Genomic DNA, 15,499 nt, shown 5'->3' on the forward strand with positions numbered 1-15,499 from the left:
CGGTCGGCGGTTTCACAGCCCTGGAGCCCGCCTGGTGCAGAATCGCCTCTTGGAGCTCCTCTCCCACCGATTTTCGTCCTCCTCTCTGGCCGGGCCGCCCCCCGCGCGGCCCCTGCGGCTCCTGGCACGGCCCCGCGCTCGGCTGCCGCCCTGGCGCGGGCCACTCTGCCGTCCCCGGACGGGCGCGGACCTGCTCGGCCTGGGCGCCGGCGGCTGGGGAGGGGGCGCTGGCCCCGGGGCCGCGCATGCGCCGCCACCAATTTGGGGCTGTCGGTGGAGGGCGAGTGCTGGCTCCGTGGGGAGGCGACGCCCTTCAGGGCCAACGGGCTGCGCGCCGAGGCGGCCGTGGGAACGACTCATCCCTTTTCCAGCCTGGGGTCGGGGTCGGGGCTGGTGGGGGCCCCGCCCCCGTCTCCTGGCCTGCCCCCTTCATGGGCCGCGATGATGGCGGCCCTGTACCCGAGCACGGACCTTTCGGGCGCCTCCTCCTCCTCCCTGCCTTCCTCCCCATCCTCCTCTTCGTCGCCGAACGAGGTGATGGCGCTGAAGGATGTGCGGGAGGTGAAGGAGGAGAACACCCTGAATGAGAAGCTTTTCTTGCTGGCGTGCGACAAGGGTGAGAGCTAGGCCCCTTTCTCTGCTTCTGGATGCCCGTGTCCTTCACACCCCTCATCCTCCCCCCAGCCTCAACTCGGGGCACTCCCTCTTCCTTGTGCGCCGAGCGTCTGTTCGCGCCGCGCCCGCTGCACCTCCCGGGCTGCCCGGCACCGCCTCTGCCTTGTGAGTGCAGAGCTGTCGGGCGGGAGCAGCCGCGGGTGGCGCCCTGCGAGCGCCGCACCTGGGGAGGCGGCCCAGCCCGGTGGTCTCCTTTCGTGCAGTCAGGTGTTCAGGGAGCGTCGTGGCGGCCGGGACCCTAGGGTTTCAGCCTCACCTGCGCTACTGACCACTTGCATGACCTGGTCTCCCGCTTGGGGCTTTAGTTCTTTCTTTCTGGAAGCCCAGAGGTTTTGTCTAGTTTTGGACCTTTCAGTCCGAAAAAATCCCATGTCCTTGCTTAAGGTTTCTCCTGCTTATGGGCTCTCAGCTGGTTTTTTGTTTTCTTTAAAACCTTACTTGTATTATTTAACTCCAGCCACCCGGTGCCTTGGTGTTCAGTGACTGTCGAATGGCATTAGGTATGTCAATATCCTAGGTGGACATAAAGACAGCACTTTATGGAGAAATTCTGCCTAAGTTCCAGAGTTTCTCCAAATTTATGGAACAACTTTGTTCATGCTTTTTATTAGAGAGGAAGGTTTATTGCTCCTCATCCTTCTTTGGGAAATAAAGGTAGTGCAAAATAATTACAGGGCAAAAATGTGGAATATATTTAGTGCGTTTTCGTTTTTTAAAAAAATCTGGAAATCGATCACTTTTATGGCCATAACAAAGTCTCCTCACTTAAGCATGCTTTCTATTGATGAATATAATAAAAAGAATGGGAAATTGATTGCCCTAAGACTGCTTTTATTTCCTACGTGTAAAAAGGTGCTGTAAATTTTCTCTTTCTAAATTTATTCAGCTTGCCTTCCAGTGGCGATGCTTGCTTAGGAAAAATGTTTAGGATCATGCAAACTTCCAAAACATAAACCCAAAGGGCAACTTACACTGTGAAAAGATTAACTACAGAGTATTTTTTTTGTTTGTCTGTATGTGTTTTTTTTTTTTTAAATAAATGACAGCCTCCTTAACCTCCTTTACTGCTTTGAGATAGGATTTTATTTATACAACTTTTTGAAAACACATTGATGTATAAACAAAGTCCACCCCTGTCCATCATGAGTCTTTTTATGATCTTATGTAATAGTATTAAATTATATTATGAAAGCATTTGTGAAAGTCCACCATGGACAGGTTCATACAGTCTTGGAAATGTGAAGAAACATAGAATATATGTCTATAACCTCATAAATATCAGTCTGTGGATTATGTAAAATTATTTAGTATTTCTGGAGTGGATAGTCTGAGTTCTCTTCCTTCAAAAATTCTCTAGAGAGGGGAAGGGAACAGATTGTGTTGTACTAGAATTAGTAAGTGGCTGCTACAGCTACCCCAGCTTACTGAGCTATGGTTATTTTAAAACAAACAGAAATTATGTCAAGAAAGGCAATTTAATATTCCTGTCAAACTGAGGACAGAGGAATGTCATAATGGAACATAGCTCGAATAAGTACTTGTATGGTGTGTATATTTAGGATTATTGCATGACATATCTCAAAAGAGTTTGAATGTATGACAGTTCTGTAGCCTGTCCAGTAGTGCCAGTTGAAATAGCCTTGATGTTCTTTCTTCATCAGTTTCCCTTTTATAATATCATTAAGATCCTTGGAGAGATTTGGCTTTTGTGGGTAGGGTAGAAAGTAAATATGCATGCTTTTTCTCCCCCATATAAATTAAAACTTTTTTTAACAAGTGAGATTAAATAGGTATTTTCTGTTTCAGGTATGTTGAATTGAATTCTTAGGTTAGATTTGGAAAAATGGCTTATTTCTTACATGTACTTATGGTATACATTTATGCTGAAAAAATATATTTGAGTTATAGCAGTTTTTTTTGTTTACTTGTTTATATTCACTAATATTGTTAAACTTTTTTTAGCATTACCCAAACCAGATCTAAAAGTGAAAAGTTTCCTGAAGTAACTATAGTTTCCACTATTACTTTGGAGCTTTCTTCAAGCCAAATGGCAGACATTGACTGAGACAGCTTTTGGGGTAGAGTGCATATGCTTTTCATAGATGATTTCATTTAATCCTCACAACCCCATGAGCCAGATGTTGTTATCCCCATTTTATGAATGAGGAAAATGAGGCTTAGCAAAATTTTAGAATTACTTTGCCCAAGGTTACATTAGTTAGTAGTAGAACTAGGATCTATTTTGAGCCTATACTCTTAACCACTTAGGTTTTGATCTAGTTGTAGTTGAATGAATGAAAATCACTTGTGTTAGAAAAGACACATCCATATTTGGATTTACTAATTGGAAATTAAACTTGCTCTCTGTAAATGTTTTATTAACTGTGGTTTCCATGGATTATATTTATCCAATAAAAGTAAAAAGCTTTAATAGCACAAGAGCAGATCCACTCTAGAACATCTATGTTTCTCATCCTTTTTTCATTTATCAAGTTTACACTACATGTGTAAAATGTCCGTAATGTATTCCACTTAAGGAGAATTCCTAAAGCAAAAATTGTGGAGATGGGGTTTTGTGTTTGTTAGTGGATGGGTGACGCTTTGAAAGGTGTGTACAGGTTAAGGAGTAAAGAAAAAAAGGTAGGAAAGAAAACGATTTTCTAGTTTGATTTTATAGTGTGTACAGCTAGCTTTTATGTAAATTATTAGTCCAATAGATCTAGGCAAGCGCAGATCCAGGTAGTGGCCACTTAATAGTGGCTATTGTTGATCTTGAAAGTGGGTCAGAATCATCTCAAAGGTAACATCGGTTCTTTTTCATAAAATTTAGAAGAAAAAGTGAATTGAGGGCTCCTATGCTAGTTATATAAAGCTAAGTCTGGCCTCCCACCCAACATAAAATTCTCAGAAAGTACACATATTCTTTTTAGACGTAGAATGCTGCAATTCAGAGGTAAAGGTTGATTGAAACAAGAGTGTTGTTTTATGGAATATTAAGCAGTGATTCTTACCACCCAAGTCTTTTTCCTTTCACACTGAGAATTAGTATGGTAATGAGCCACTTTTATTTGTGGGAGACAGGGGTCTAACTTCAGACCTGCTGGCTGGAGAAAGAATTAATACCTTTATTTAGGGAGCACCTAAGCTAAATATAGTTGTTAATTCACCTCTTTGAAAGTAACTGTTGAGTAGATGGTAGCTTTAGTATTAAACCCTTTAATTTGCTGATGATCAGTAATCAGTTCTTGTGTAGAAAAAGAAAATGATGAAAGGATTCAGTCTGGATTCAGTCCCTGCCAACTTTTCATGAAGAGCATTTTCAGGAAATTCGATTTGCAATAAATAAGTCAGGAGGCCCTTCTTGAAATTTCAGCATGGAGTCAGGGGAGGGATGGAGAGAGCTGAATTTCACCTTTATTCTTGGGCTCAGTCTAATAATCTAGATCTTGTGTCACCTTTGTGGTATTGATTTGCTGCATTGTATGGAGGGTGCTTTGATGCCTGAATTCTGCTTAAACTTTGCATACCTTTGGCTTAGCATGCTTTTGAAATGGGTAACATTTCTGGGAGAAGTAATATTAAGCTGTTGTTTTAATAGCACTTAATATATTTAATGGGACTTTTAAAAAAAGCTATTTGAAAAGAGATTTTGAAGTGTTTGGGGTTGCAGAGGATGGCGGTGGGAAGAAAAAGTGCAGAGTACTGGGTACTGCCAAGAAGTTTTATGTCGACAAGGGACACCTAATGTTAAGAGGTATGTGCTGTGAGGGAAGAAAACTTTGCAGAAAGGAGAGGTAAAGAGGGTACTATATACAAAATTCTACAGGCATTTCACAAATTGTCATTAGTATTTAAGTATTTTGTACAGGAGAGTTTTTCAAATCACCAGTGGTGCCATAGTGTATGGTTCATCTTTATTTTAACAAAAAAGACTCTTAAATCACCAGAATCTTGGTGGATAGTTTTATTACAAGAGGCTAATCATTGAGCAGCTAGCTGCTTCATAGTAGTATAATACTGGCATTTCTTTGTAGTGATTCCAGAAGTGTGCTTCTTTATTTCATTTTTAACTTGCTGTTCTTTTCTATAATTCATCATCTGACTATTTATCAGGTTAATTTTGTTAGGACACTGGAGAAAGGTGCTTTATCAAGAAATAACTGACTACATTCCCTGTCCTTTAGTAGCTTCTTCTGTAGTGGAGATGCTCTCTTGTGCTCTTGTGAGGAGCAGTAAGGGAAATAAAATGTGTTTGTGCCTAATAGATCTGTCTGAAGGGCAGAAACAAATGCTTAATTTAACTTAAATGGCCTATTTATGATTTGGAAGATGGGATATTCTTAGTATACAGTCAGTCTTTTATCTGGGCAGTTAAAAAAATGTAACCCAAGCCAAACCCCTTTACTTAGTATATTATAAACTTTGGGGAAGGGTGTTAAAAGATTAAACTTTATTGTATGGGTATTGTTGCAACCTAAGAATAATTCCTCTTCTTCCATGCTTCCAGTGTTAGAAATATCTTCCTTATAACTGACCACCAAATTTAATGATACTAAGAAGTTTAAGATCTAGGATTAGTAGTTTAATATGTAATGAGTTCAAAAGCTATCACTAAGAGGTAAGTAGTGACTTTTAAGAGCCTAAACAAATGATCAGGACTAAAAGAATTCCAATACCATATCAGTATAGTATGAGATTCAGTGGAATTTCTTTGGATGCCAAAACTTTGTGCCCTATAGAGTGGTGATAGCACTGTTATTAATAGCTTCTGTTAATTAAAAAAAAAACCAAAAAACTCCTTTGTTTATTTTCTGGTCATATTTGTTGCTCCATCACTAATCCTTTTATATTTTTTGTAGCTTAATTTATATTGATCCATAGTGTACTTTTTCAGTTCTATAAATATGTATAATTTAAGTGTATGTGAGATTAAATTTAAGCAACACAATAAATCCTTTATGAAACTGTATTACTGCATACCTGATATTAACTAAAGTTTTATACAACTTGTAACATCACTGTGAATTAGATCTCAAGTCATATACCAGACTCTAATTACAAAGTAAACATTGCTTCTAATAGATTCAAGAATATGTTAATAATTTTTAATTTATAAACTAATTTACTCTAAAAAAATCAGCATTACCTTCTATAAGTATAATTTTTTCTTGCAGCAGTCTGCTCTTTTGCCAGGTGATATTCATTATCACTAATAGTCTTAAGTAACAGACATAAATGGCTAAGAAATTATAGTAATAATTGTCTTTTTCCAAAAATATTCAGAGTACTACGGATAGTTCAGCATACCATGTTTCTGAGTATCTAATTTTGAAGGTTTCATCCACAACAATGTGATTACAAACATGTTGGGGTCTATGATAACTATTGGGTTTTGCACATTTGGTAAAACTACATTTTAAATTGTCTTCACTCTAAAAGTCTTGCATGTGTGGTTTTTTTTTTTTTCTTTTTAGTATTTGGTTCAAACTAATTTGAAGTTTGCTGTAGAGTTAACATTTTAATCAGTATTGTCACTATTTATATTTCCAGATCCAACAATTGAATTTGATCATGGCTTTGTATTTTTTTACTTCATCATTCTTTTTCCTCTTAATAATAAAATCTTCTGTTTTAAGTGTCTTTAGTAATAGTTCAATAAGAATGTTGCAGTTGCCATAGTCAAAAAGTTTGTTAGAAAAACTTGGTTTGAAAAACTTTACAGATTTTTTGACAGATAAATTCTCCCATACTTCAAACTAACTGAAAATTTGGTTACTATAAAATTAAACTGACCGACATTAATACTCCCATTTCAGTGATGTTGAAATTTACCATCATATGTCAGAAAATAAAATGAGATGCCAATGAAGAAAAGATGATTACCAGTTCTTCACTGATACTATAACATATCTCCACTGTCTTTCTCAAGTTGGCCAGGGTGAATATATCACAGTTGGCCAGGGTGAATTTGTTGCTAAGCATCCATGGGATTGCAACAGTATTTTTTTATACTATTTCATTTTTTTAAATTGTTGGTTAGGACTCACTACATTGATTTCATGACTGCTAATGGGTTTCAACCTGCAGTTTGGGAAACATTGGTGTAGAAAAATCATAGTGGGTAAGTGAGAGAGTGGCAACAAGGTAAATGCAGAATGATAGCAAGGCCCAGGTCCCATAAGGCTTAGTAAGCCACGAAAAGATTGTGGCATTTAAAGTGTGATTAAAAATCTTGAGGATTGAAAACCTGATATGATTTGAATTTTAAAATGATCACTGTGAATGCTGGGTGGAGAGTGGACTAAAGAGGTGGTGCTAGAGTAGAGGTGGGCAAACTACAGCCCACAGGCCAGATCCACCCACCAGCTGTTTTTGGAAGGCCTGTGAGCTAAGAATGACTTTTATATTTTATATTTCAAATGGTTGGCAATAAATCAAAAGAAGAATAATATTTCATAACGTGAAAATTATATGAAATTGAAACTTGAGTGTCCATAAATATTTATTGGAACACATTGGAGCTCATCGTGTACATTTGGTCTGTGGCCACTTTGGTGCTGCAAGAGCAGAGTTGAGTGTTTGCAACTGGGATGATATGGCCCCAAAAACCTAAATATTTACTATATGGCCCTTTATAGAAAAAGTTTGTTGACCCCTGTACTGGAGTGTAGGCAGCTGTATCAGTAAAGACGTTAATGCAGAGCCCAGGAGAGAGATGATGGTGTCTTGAACTGGGGGTTACAGTGTACATGGGTACAAGTGGATAAGTATGGGAGATACTCTGGAGAGGGGACTGAGAAGTTTTGCTGTTGAATTTGGATACTGGTGGAACTGATCGAAAAGGTTTCTTTTTCCTTCACTGAAAAAAAGACAACCATCTAGCCAAAAAAGTAAATGGATCATGTTGTGTTTCCTTCTATATGTTATATTCTAAAAGATGAAAGATGTATGTAACTATTAAAAGCAACTTCAGTGTAAAATGAAAAACATTTCTAAATTTGCCTGACCCAAGAAGGCATTTTTACTTGTAATCCTTGCTCTATAACTAGCTTCTTGCTATATATTTTAAATTTACTCACCTCTTCTTACATATACACTCATCCTAAATATTAAGACTGTTCTGGGCTTTCTGAATACAATACATTGTTTTAAATGGCTTGCAAATATAAACTTTGGTAGAATGCTTAGAAACCAGTCTAGGTTTCCTATAGGTTCTGTGACTATAGTTTATAATTGTTCATCTGCGTGAGTGTGTCAGCCATGACAGGGTGGAAATTTTTATTATTTTTAGGGATGAAAATTACTTATTTGGTTTTGATTTCTAAGGTTTTTTTTCCTTGTATAGCCCCCTAACTGTAATGGGAATAGTGTATGAAACCTTAAAGCTGTAGAATCTGACATTTGCAATACAATTACTTTTTAAACAGCAATCTAAACTTTAAAAATGTGTAGCCGTTGTTTTTGACCATTAGCTGTATGTGAAATTGATAAAATTTTATAAGAATTGTATTTATACAGCTCTCTATACTTTTCTGTCTCTAGCAATATGGCTGACTAAATAATCTGAAAACCCTTCTGTTTTAAATCACCTAGAAATGCTAGATAAAATATAATAAACATACATTTAAGTGAACAGCTGAGCTTTCAGGAAAGTAAGGAAAACAGATTCAAACATAAAGAAAAGACTGAAAAACAGAGGAGTGTGTGAGCTGACATTTGACTGCTCCGTGGATGGGAGCAAGAGTTATTGGTCTGGGCATTGTTGGGATTTGAATTTTAATGCCCTTGTGGAAACAGGTTACAGAGCCTTGAGTTTGTACAAAGTGGGGGAATTGGAACAACATCCAAACATGAAACCAGGATCCTTAATGGGCTACACTTTAAGCAAAGGGGTAGATGAGGAAAAGAACCGGTCCATCAGCACAGGGAGACTACAAAGAACCTTTTAAATAAGACTTCCCTAAGAACTCGTAACTATGCTCCTGCCTCTTGTTGGCTTGGGGTTTAAATTAATATTACCTACTTGATCTGGGAAAACCTAAACTGAGAAATTAGTATAAAAAGGATTCATAGGGTAGCAAAACCTCTGAGTTATCTGGAAGAAGCAAACACAAAACATCCTTGGTGGGACAAGCTTCCAAACTAGGCTGCCTAGTTTCCCACAGTTAACCTGCATGAAGTTGAGTTTGCAATACCCAATTAAAAAATTCAGAAGACAGTCACCTGTTATCACAATAGACACAACGAATAGGGTTAAATCCCTAAGACCTCCAGATAATTATCATATAGAGACCATAAAATAAGTATGTTTAAAATGACAAAAAGCTTAAAATAAGGAAATTAAAACATAAGAAAGTAAATCAAAGATGTGGAAAGGAATCCAATAAAACTTAGAGAAATAAAAAATGTAGTCATTAAAAATAAAATTAATGAATAATCAGCAGACATAGTTGAAGGAGGAATAAGTGGAAGAGAAACCTGAAGAAGTTATCCAGAATGCAGGAAAAAGAGAAGAAGAAAAATAAATCTTTAGAGACACAGAAGTTAGAATGGGACAATCTAACATAATGTCTAAAGAAGTTTCAATAGGAGAAAAAATAATAAGGGGATGAAGCAATATTTGAAGAGAGAATGGCCGAAAATATTGCATATGAATGAAGGGCATAGTCCTTAGCTTCAGAAAGCCTAATGAGTCTCAAGAAGGATAAATAAAATCTAATCCTCACCCAGACACATCATGAAACCAAAGAAAATAGAGCAAGGGTTTTTATGGGTAGCATTCTCCTACAACTAAGATATTGAAATCAATTCACCTGAAATAAGATTTTAAAGTTATTTTCCGGTATTAGTGATAAGTTTTCACTGATCTATCTGCATGTTCATATTGGTTCAACTTGTGACTAAGACTTCACTTTGTGAAGTGTTTGATAAGTTTTTTGCCATGGAGCATTAGTGTCTAAATATTAATTAGTAGTTCTATGAGGAAATAATTTCTTTTTGTGACTAGTTTTCTTCTTGAGGGAACTAAGGAGATACACCATCAAGAAAACTACCATTCAACATCTTCCAAAATGTGTGGGGACTTTAAAGTCACTGGTTAAAAATAATAGCATAATTTATTTGAAATTTTAACCAAAAAAATCTGTTACCTTTCTTTGTTATTCACTCATTTAGTCCAGTTTTAGAATTTTCTCTTTCTGTATCATGAAATCATTTTTTTCCCTTCTGATTTCCACTCTGATTGTTCTTTTCCTGTTTCTTATTCATAGACTTCGAAGGAACAGCTATATTTGCAAGTCACTTAAAATCATTTATTCATTGTATGTTTAAAAAGTAAGATGAAATAAAACAAAACCCACTTTGCTTTCTTTCTCCATTTAATTAGCATTTCTCTTTTGATTTATTCCCCTTTTACCTGCTACACCAGCTGGTTAGCAGACAAGTATAGTGGGCCCTCTGTGAAAATGATTACCTCCATAATTATTCTCATTTCCCCCTATGAGTTAGCTGTTTTGTTGTGGGGTAGAGTGAGGCAGAAGCTAATCTGCATAATCCTGACAGGTCAAATTTTGCTTTGAAATATTCTGACATTGACCTCTACCAGCATTAGTCATAGTCTTGCTTTAGAGTTTTGTGAGCTGAATATTCTGTCATTATTTAATCTAAACAGCTTCATTAATGAGATGTGTGTGTGTGTGTGTGTGTGTGTGTGTGTGTGTGTGTGTGTGTGTGTTGGGAGAGTGGGGAGGATACTAGGAATTTTGGACATCTTTCCCTTTTACTATACATACCCGCAAGCATATACACGTTCACGCTGCTTTTCCAAAGTATTTTCCTTGTAAAACCTCTTTATAACATCTCCACTTATTACTAGATCTTGTTTTTAACCGTTTAACAGTTAAATGTGTGTATGTATTTGAGATATAAAACTTAAATCCTTGAAGCTTATATCTTATTTTGCTAGCACCCAGTCTATGTTTTTAGACATTCTTTATTACTTTAAATATCTTCTGAAAGTTCTTCTCCTTATAATCAGTTATGAATTTTAAACAACTTTTATTTTAAACTGTACATTTAAATTTTTTCTACTTTTTATGTTTGCAACTGATGTACATATTCTTGTATCAGGGTATAAGTTTTCAGCAAGGAAATGCTCACATTTTCTTTGCACATTTCCATATACAAAAATGAGTTTACGTTTTTTAATCTTTTAAATCAACAGGCTAAGTTTTCTTTACAGTCATTCTTATTTAATATGTCATGGATATTAAATTATGTTTGTATATTGTTATTTAGGTGACTATTATATGGTTAAAAAGATTTTGGAGGAAAACAGTTCAGGTGACTTGAACATAAATTGCGTAGATGTGCTTGGGAGAAATGCTGTTACCATAACTATTGAAAACGAAAACTTGGATATACTGCAGCTTCTTTTGGACTACGGTTGTCAGGTACAAGGCTAGATAATTTTATCCAGTAGCTTCTAAGTACTGTTAGATATGCCATATTTTCTCCTTTCTTTCTAGTTTCCTTCCTCCCTTCCTTCCTTCCTTTTTTCCTTCTTTCCTTCCTTTCTCTCTATATTTTTCTTCTCTCTTTCTTTCACCTTTTATTTTGTTTTGAGCTACTAAAAATTTAAAAACAAACCAAAAAAACCCTTTTTAAAAAAGTATAGTATTTTGACTTGATTTATCTTTTTCTTCCCAATTTTCACTCCTGCCCCTTATCTTATATGTTTTAAACCATCCGACAGAGGTAAATTATCATGACTTATTAAAGATGACTTTTTTTTTATTACTTACATTATTATATTACTATTTACCTTATATATCTAAAAATAGTACAGGTGTTCTGGAATTATCAGGGGAACAGGTATTTCTGTGGCCCATATAATTTACAAGCATAAAAACAGAATACTCCTCACTTACAAAGCAATTTTCAATTTGATTTTCTCCAAAGTTTTATTAAATTGTCCTTTTTGTCTGAAATTTAGTGTTTGCTTATAGCTAAAGGTGAATGGATTTTTTAAACTGGAAAACATTGACCTTTCTGCTTGTCTTCATATCAGTTCGTGTAAAAAAGCAGGCATGTGTATGTCTTGAAAGAATTCAGTTAAGAGATCGGAAGGAAATTTAATAATATTATTTTCCTTCCTTTTTGGTTTGCTTATGATGGGACTTAGCATATGAATTCTGGCTCTTATTTTTCTTTCAAACAGTATGATTGTTTGCTCTTTTGTAGCTTTAAACTAATGAGACTTTTTTGGGAGTGGTATCAGGAAGCGCTCATAGAAGATTTTTAAAAAATAAGTAGGTTAGTCCTATGTACGTTTCTATTATATATATAAATAATACATATATATATATTAAAACATGTGGTACTGTCTCTATGTATACATATTTAGAGTAGAAATAAATTGCTTTCCCAGAAATTTCATTTATCCAGAACACCCCCGAGAACCAGGAAGTAAGTGAAAAATACCTCTGAGCAGCCAGGGTAGATGCGGTGAAGTTTCCCATTTATGAACTTTATCATAGGGGTAATTCTGGAGTCCTCCTTCAAAATCTGTTTTTTCTTACTTTAGATTCCGCTCTAACAAACTTACTTAGTTTTCTAATCCATAGAGAATTACAGGGGCAACAGAAAGGGCATGAGGCTGCAGTGGAAAAAAATTAGGCACAGTACCTCTGACTCTATTTAAAGAGGTCAATAGCATTAGATACCTGATAATCTCTAAGGGAACTGTATGTTAGAGTGGTAATTGATGTTTATAACAATGGCCCAGAGTCAGTAAGAGAAAGTTAAATTATATTCAGTACGTATTACTTTAGAAGAAAGAAGAATATATATAGTACTTCTGAAAGCAGAAAACTTCCATCAAATTTGTTTAAATTTCAGAGTTAAACACTTAAAGGCATAAGCTTCAGTTACCTATAAAATAACGTTGCAAAGAAAGTCTCTGATGATTCTATGTAAAAGAGGTATTAGGGTATTGATATAATAATCATTTTGTCTTTTTACATGTAAGATTCTATGTATATAAAATTTCTGCAATATACATGGTTCTTTCACATACCTGATCACATTTGAACATCATAGCCAGCCTGTCTAGATGTTATATTTTATAGATCAGAAAACTGAGGCTCATAGACTGTAATGAATTGCCCAAAGTTCTAAAATAAGTAAGGGCAAAGCTAAGATTTGAACCTAATCTTTTGACTGCAAATCCCATGCTCTTTCCAGTTCACTGTGTTCCGTCTTAAATTACCTATGTCTTATCTGTCAATCAACAGATGTCCAAGGCCTTTGGTTGGGTGTGATTGTGGAAATGAATATGTAAAACATGAGTTCTGTACTAAAGGATGTTAAAACTAATTGGACAATGAAAGTGCATATGAATTTTAAATCAATCAAATGATACAAAAGTGTATTTCGTAAATGCTGAGTGTTAATAGTACTTGACCCTTGTATATCGTTTTGAGGTTACAAAGTGCTTTCATGTATTTTATCTTGTGTTACACTAGTGGCTCTCAACCGGCAGTTTTGTCCGTTAGGGGACATTTGGCAATGTCTGGGAACATTTTTGGTTTTGCAGCTTGGGGGTGGGTTAGTACTGGCGTCTGGTGGGTAGAAGGTAAGGGCGCTGCTAATCATCCTACAGTGCACAGGACAGCCCCCCATGATAACGAATTATCTGGCCTCAAATGTCCATAGTGCCACCATTGAGAAACCCTGTTTTATACTTAAACTTCTGTGGTTCACAGTAAATGTTTTGGAGACATAGGAAAGAGAAGATCACTGTGGTTTAGAGCTAGCAAGAAAGGTTTCATGGAAGAATGGCAGTTGAGCTCAGCCTTGAAATATTAATAATTGCTAATATTTATATAGTTCTACTGTGTGACAGGAATCTTAAATATATTCACTTCCTTAATCCTTATAACAGTTCTATGAGATAGGTGCTATTATTATCCCCATTTTATAGAGGAGGAAACCGTGGTACAGAAGGTTTCAGTAACATGCCCAAAGTTACTCCATAAATGCCAGATCTGGAATCTGAACCCAGGTTCTGGCTCCAGAGTCCATGCTTTTACCTGCTACCTAAAACTACTGTAAAACAATGTGTAGATAGGTGGGAACAGGAGGTGGAGAAGGACGTAAAGGCATGTAAATGTATATTCTTGAGACAGTGAACTGACTTAGCCTTTTTGAACAAAATATTTGGATTGGGTAGTAGTGGAAAATATCTGGAAAAATAACTAAGACAAAACTGATGAAAAGGGCTTGAATGCCAGTCTAAGGAATTTGGCTTTTATATGATAGTGAGATCATTAAATGATTTTTGAGGAAGGATGTGATGTGTCCAATGGTATTTTAGAAAAACTAATCTAGTGGCTGTGTTCAGTACAGATTAAAAAATGGGAAGTGAGGAAGGCTATAAATAGCTTGGGTGAGCAGTTTTTATAATAATCCAGATGTGAAGAGGTTAAAGCCTGAACTGGAATAGCGGCTATAAGAATAGGGGGAAAAATGGCAGATGTGAGAGATGTTATGAAGGAAGAATTGATAGAACTTAGTGAGTATTTAAATTTGGAGGCGGGGGTTGAGAAGGAGTCCAAGATGATTTGAAAATCTTAAACATGGTTTTCTGGGAGAATGATGAAAGAAAAACAGGAAGCTAAGAAGAGAAGTCAGACTTGGGGCAGAGAACTGTGAATTCTGGTTTTAGCCTTGTTTATTTTGGGGCTATCAGGCAGTTTCCAGTGGAAAGCTGACATCTCTAGGGAGAGGTTGGGCTGGAGAGATACAGCAGTCGTGGCCATGGGGATGACCCGACATCATGAGAGTGGATGAAATCATAGAGAAGAGCAAACAACCAGTGCTGATTCTTTCTCAGGGAGCATCTACATTAATAAAGGGCATTAGAAGGAAAGGGTTTCATTAAAGGAGTTAGGATACGCAACGTTGTGAAAACCAAAGAAACGGTTTTATTACGTTGCTGAGAAATCAAGGAAAATGGTAGGAAAGGCCATTGGATTTTGAAACTGGCATCAGTAGAATTAGAGAAAATGACACGCAGGAGTTTGAGAGTGAGAGTGAGAGAAAACTCTAGTGGTGAGAGAAAGAGAGGATCATGTCAAGTTAGCAAAGAGTAAGGAAGTATTTCATGTTTTGGGAGGTTTGGGGAGGTGGAGGCTGGGACTGGTGTTTCTGCGAAGGAAGGACCAAGGTCCTGTAGAAGACCAGAGCGCTAAATAGAATACCGAGGTGGAAAATTTAGCTTTGGGAAGGAAGGAAGTAGATGAGTATCTGAGCTTAGAAGAGAGAGTATGGGAATTGTTGAAAAGACAAATTCTGAGGTGAGAAGGGAGATAGTAACCTCATTAATACATAATAGGTGTGTACTGAATAGCTTTTAATAAAGAATGGTCAAATATCTGTGAAAAATTAGGAAGCAAAACTATTGAGGACATTCGTATACCTAGAGATACTTAAAAAATGATTTTAAACATTTTTCCCTTCAGAGCTGCGTTTGATATATCAAGTAACAGCATTGTGCAGAATAAGTCCAGGGCAACTCCTTACATGACTTTTTTACATAAATTTTTTTATACCTGAAGCTTATCCTTTTAAGCATTGAAAGATTTAACATTAATCTTTCTTTATTCTTTACTAAATAGTATATCTGAATTTAATTTAACTTTACCATCGTAAGTGGGGATCATTGAGAGTTTAATCATTTTACTTTGCTTCATTAGTCTGAAACTATTGACATGTTTTTCCTTACATTAAGTGGCCTCAGACTGCTTTGTATTGATAGTGATTT

The 15,499-nt window shown here is 36.6% G+C and overlaps 1 protein-coding gene across 4 annotated transcripts in view; it reads left to right on the forward strand.

Annotated features, from left to right (window-relative positions):
• TRPC1 (transient receptor potential cation channel subfamily C member 1) overlaps positions 1 to 15,499 on the forward strand; it is a 67,619-nt gene continuing 52,120 nt past the window's right edge. For 2 of the 4 annotated variants that reach the window (XM_082461213.1, XM_082461214.1), the window contains exon 1: positions 442 to 616. In XM_082461213.1, the coding sequence (XP_082317339.1) occupies positions 584 to 616 (33 nt within the window). In that variant the 5' untranslated portion in view covers positions 442 to 583. Of the gene's footprint in view, positions 617 to 10,971; positions 11,127 to 15,499 lie in introns of all 4 variants that reach the window. The other 2 variants (XM_082461212.1, XM_082461211.1) reach the window with 2 other exon arrangements.

The sequence above is a fragment of the Balaenoptera physalus genome (genome assembly GCF_965194825.1).
Source record: "Balaenoptera physalus genome assembly, chromosome: 4".
NCBI lineage: Eukaryota > Metazoa > Chordata > Mammalia > Artiodactyla > Balaenopteridae > Balaenoptera > Balaenoptera physalus.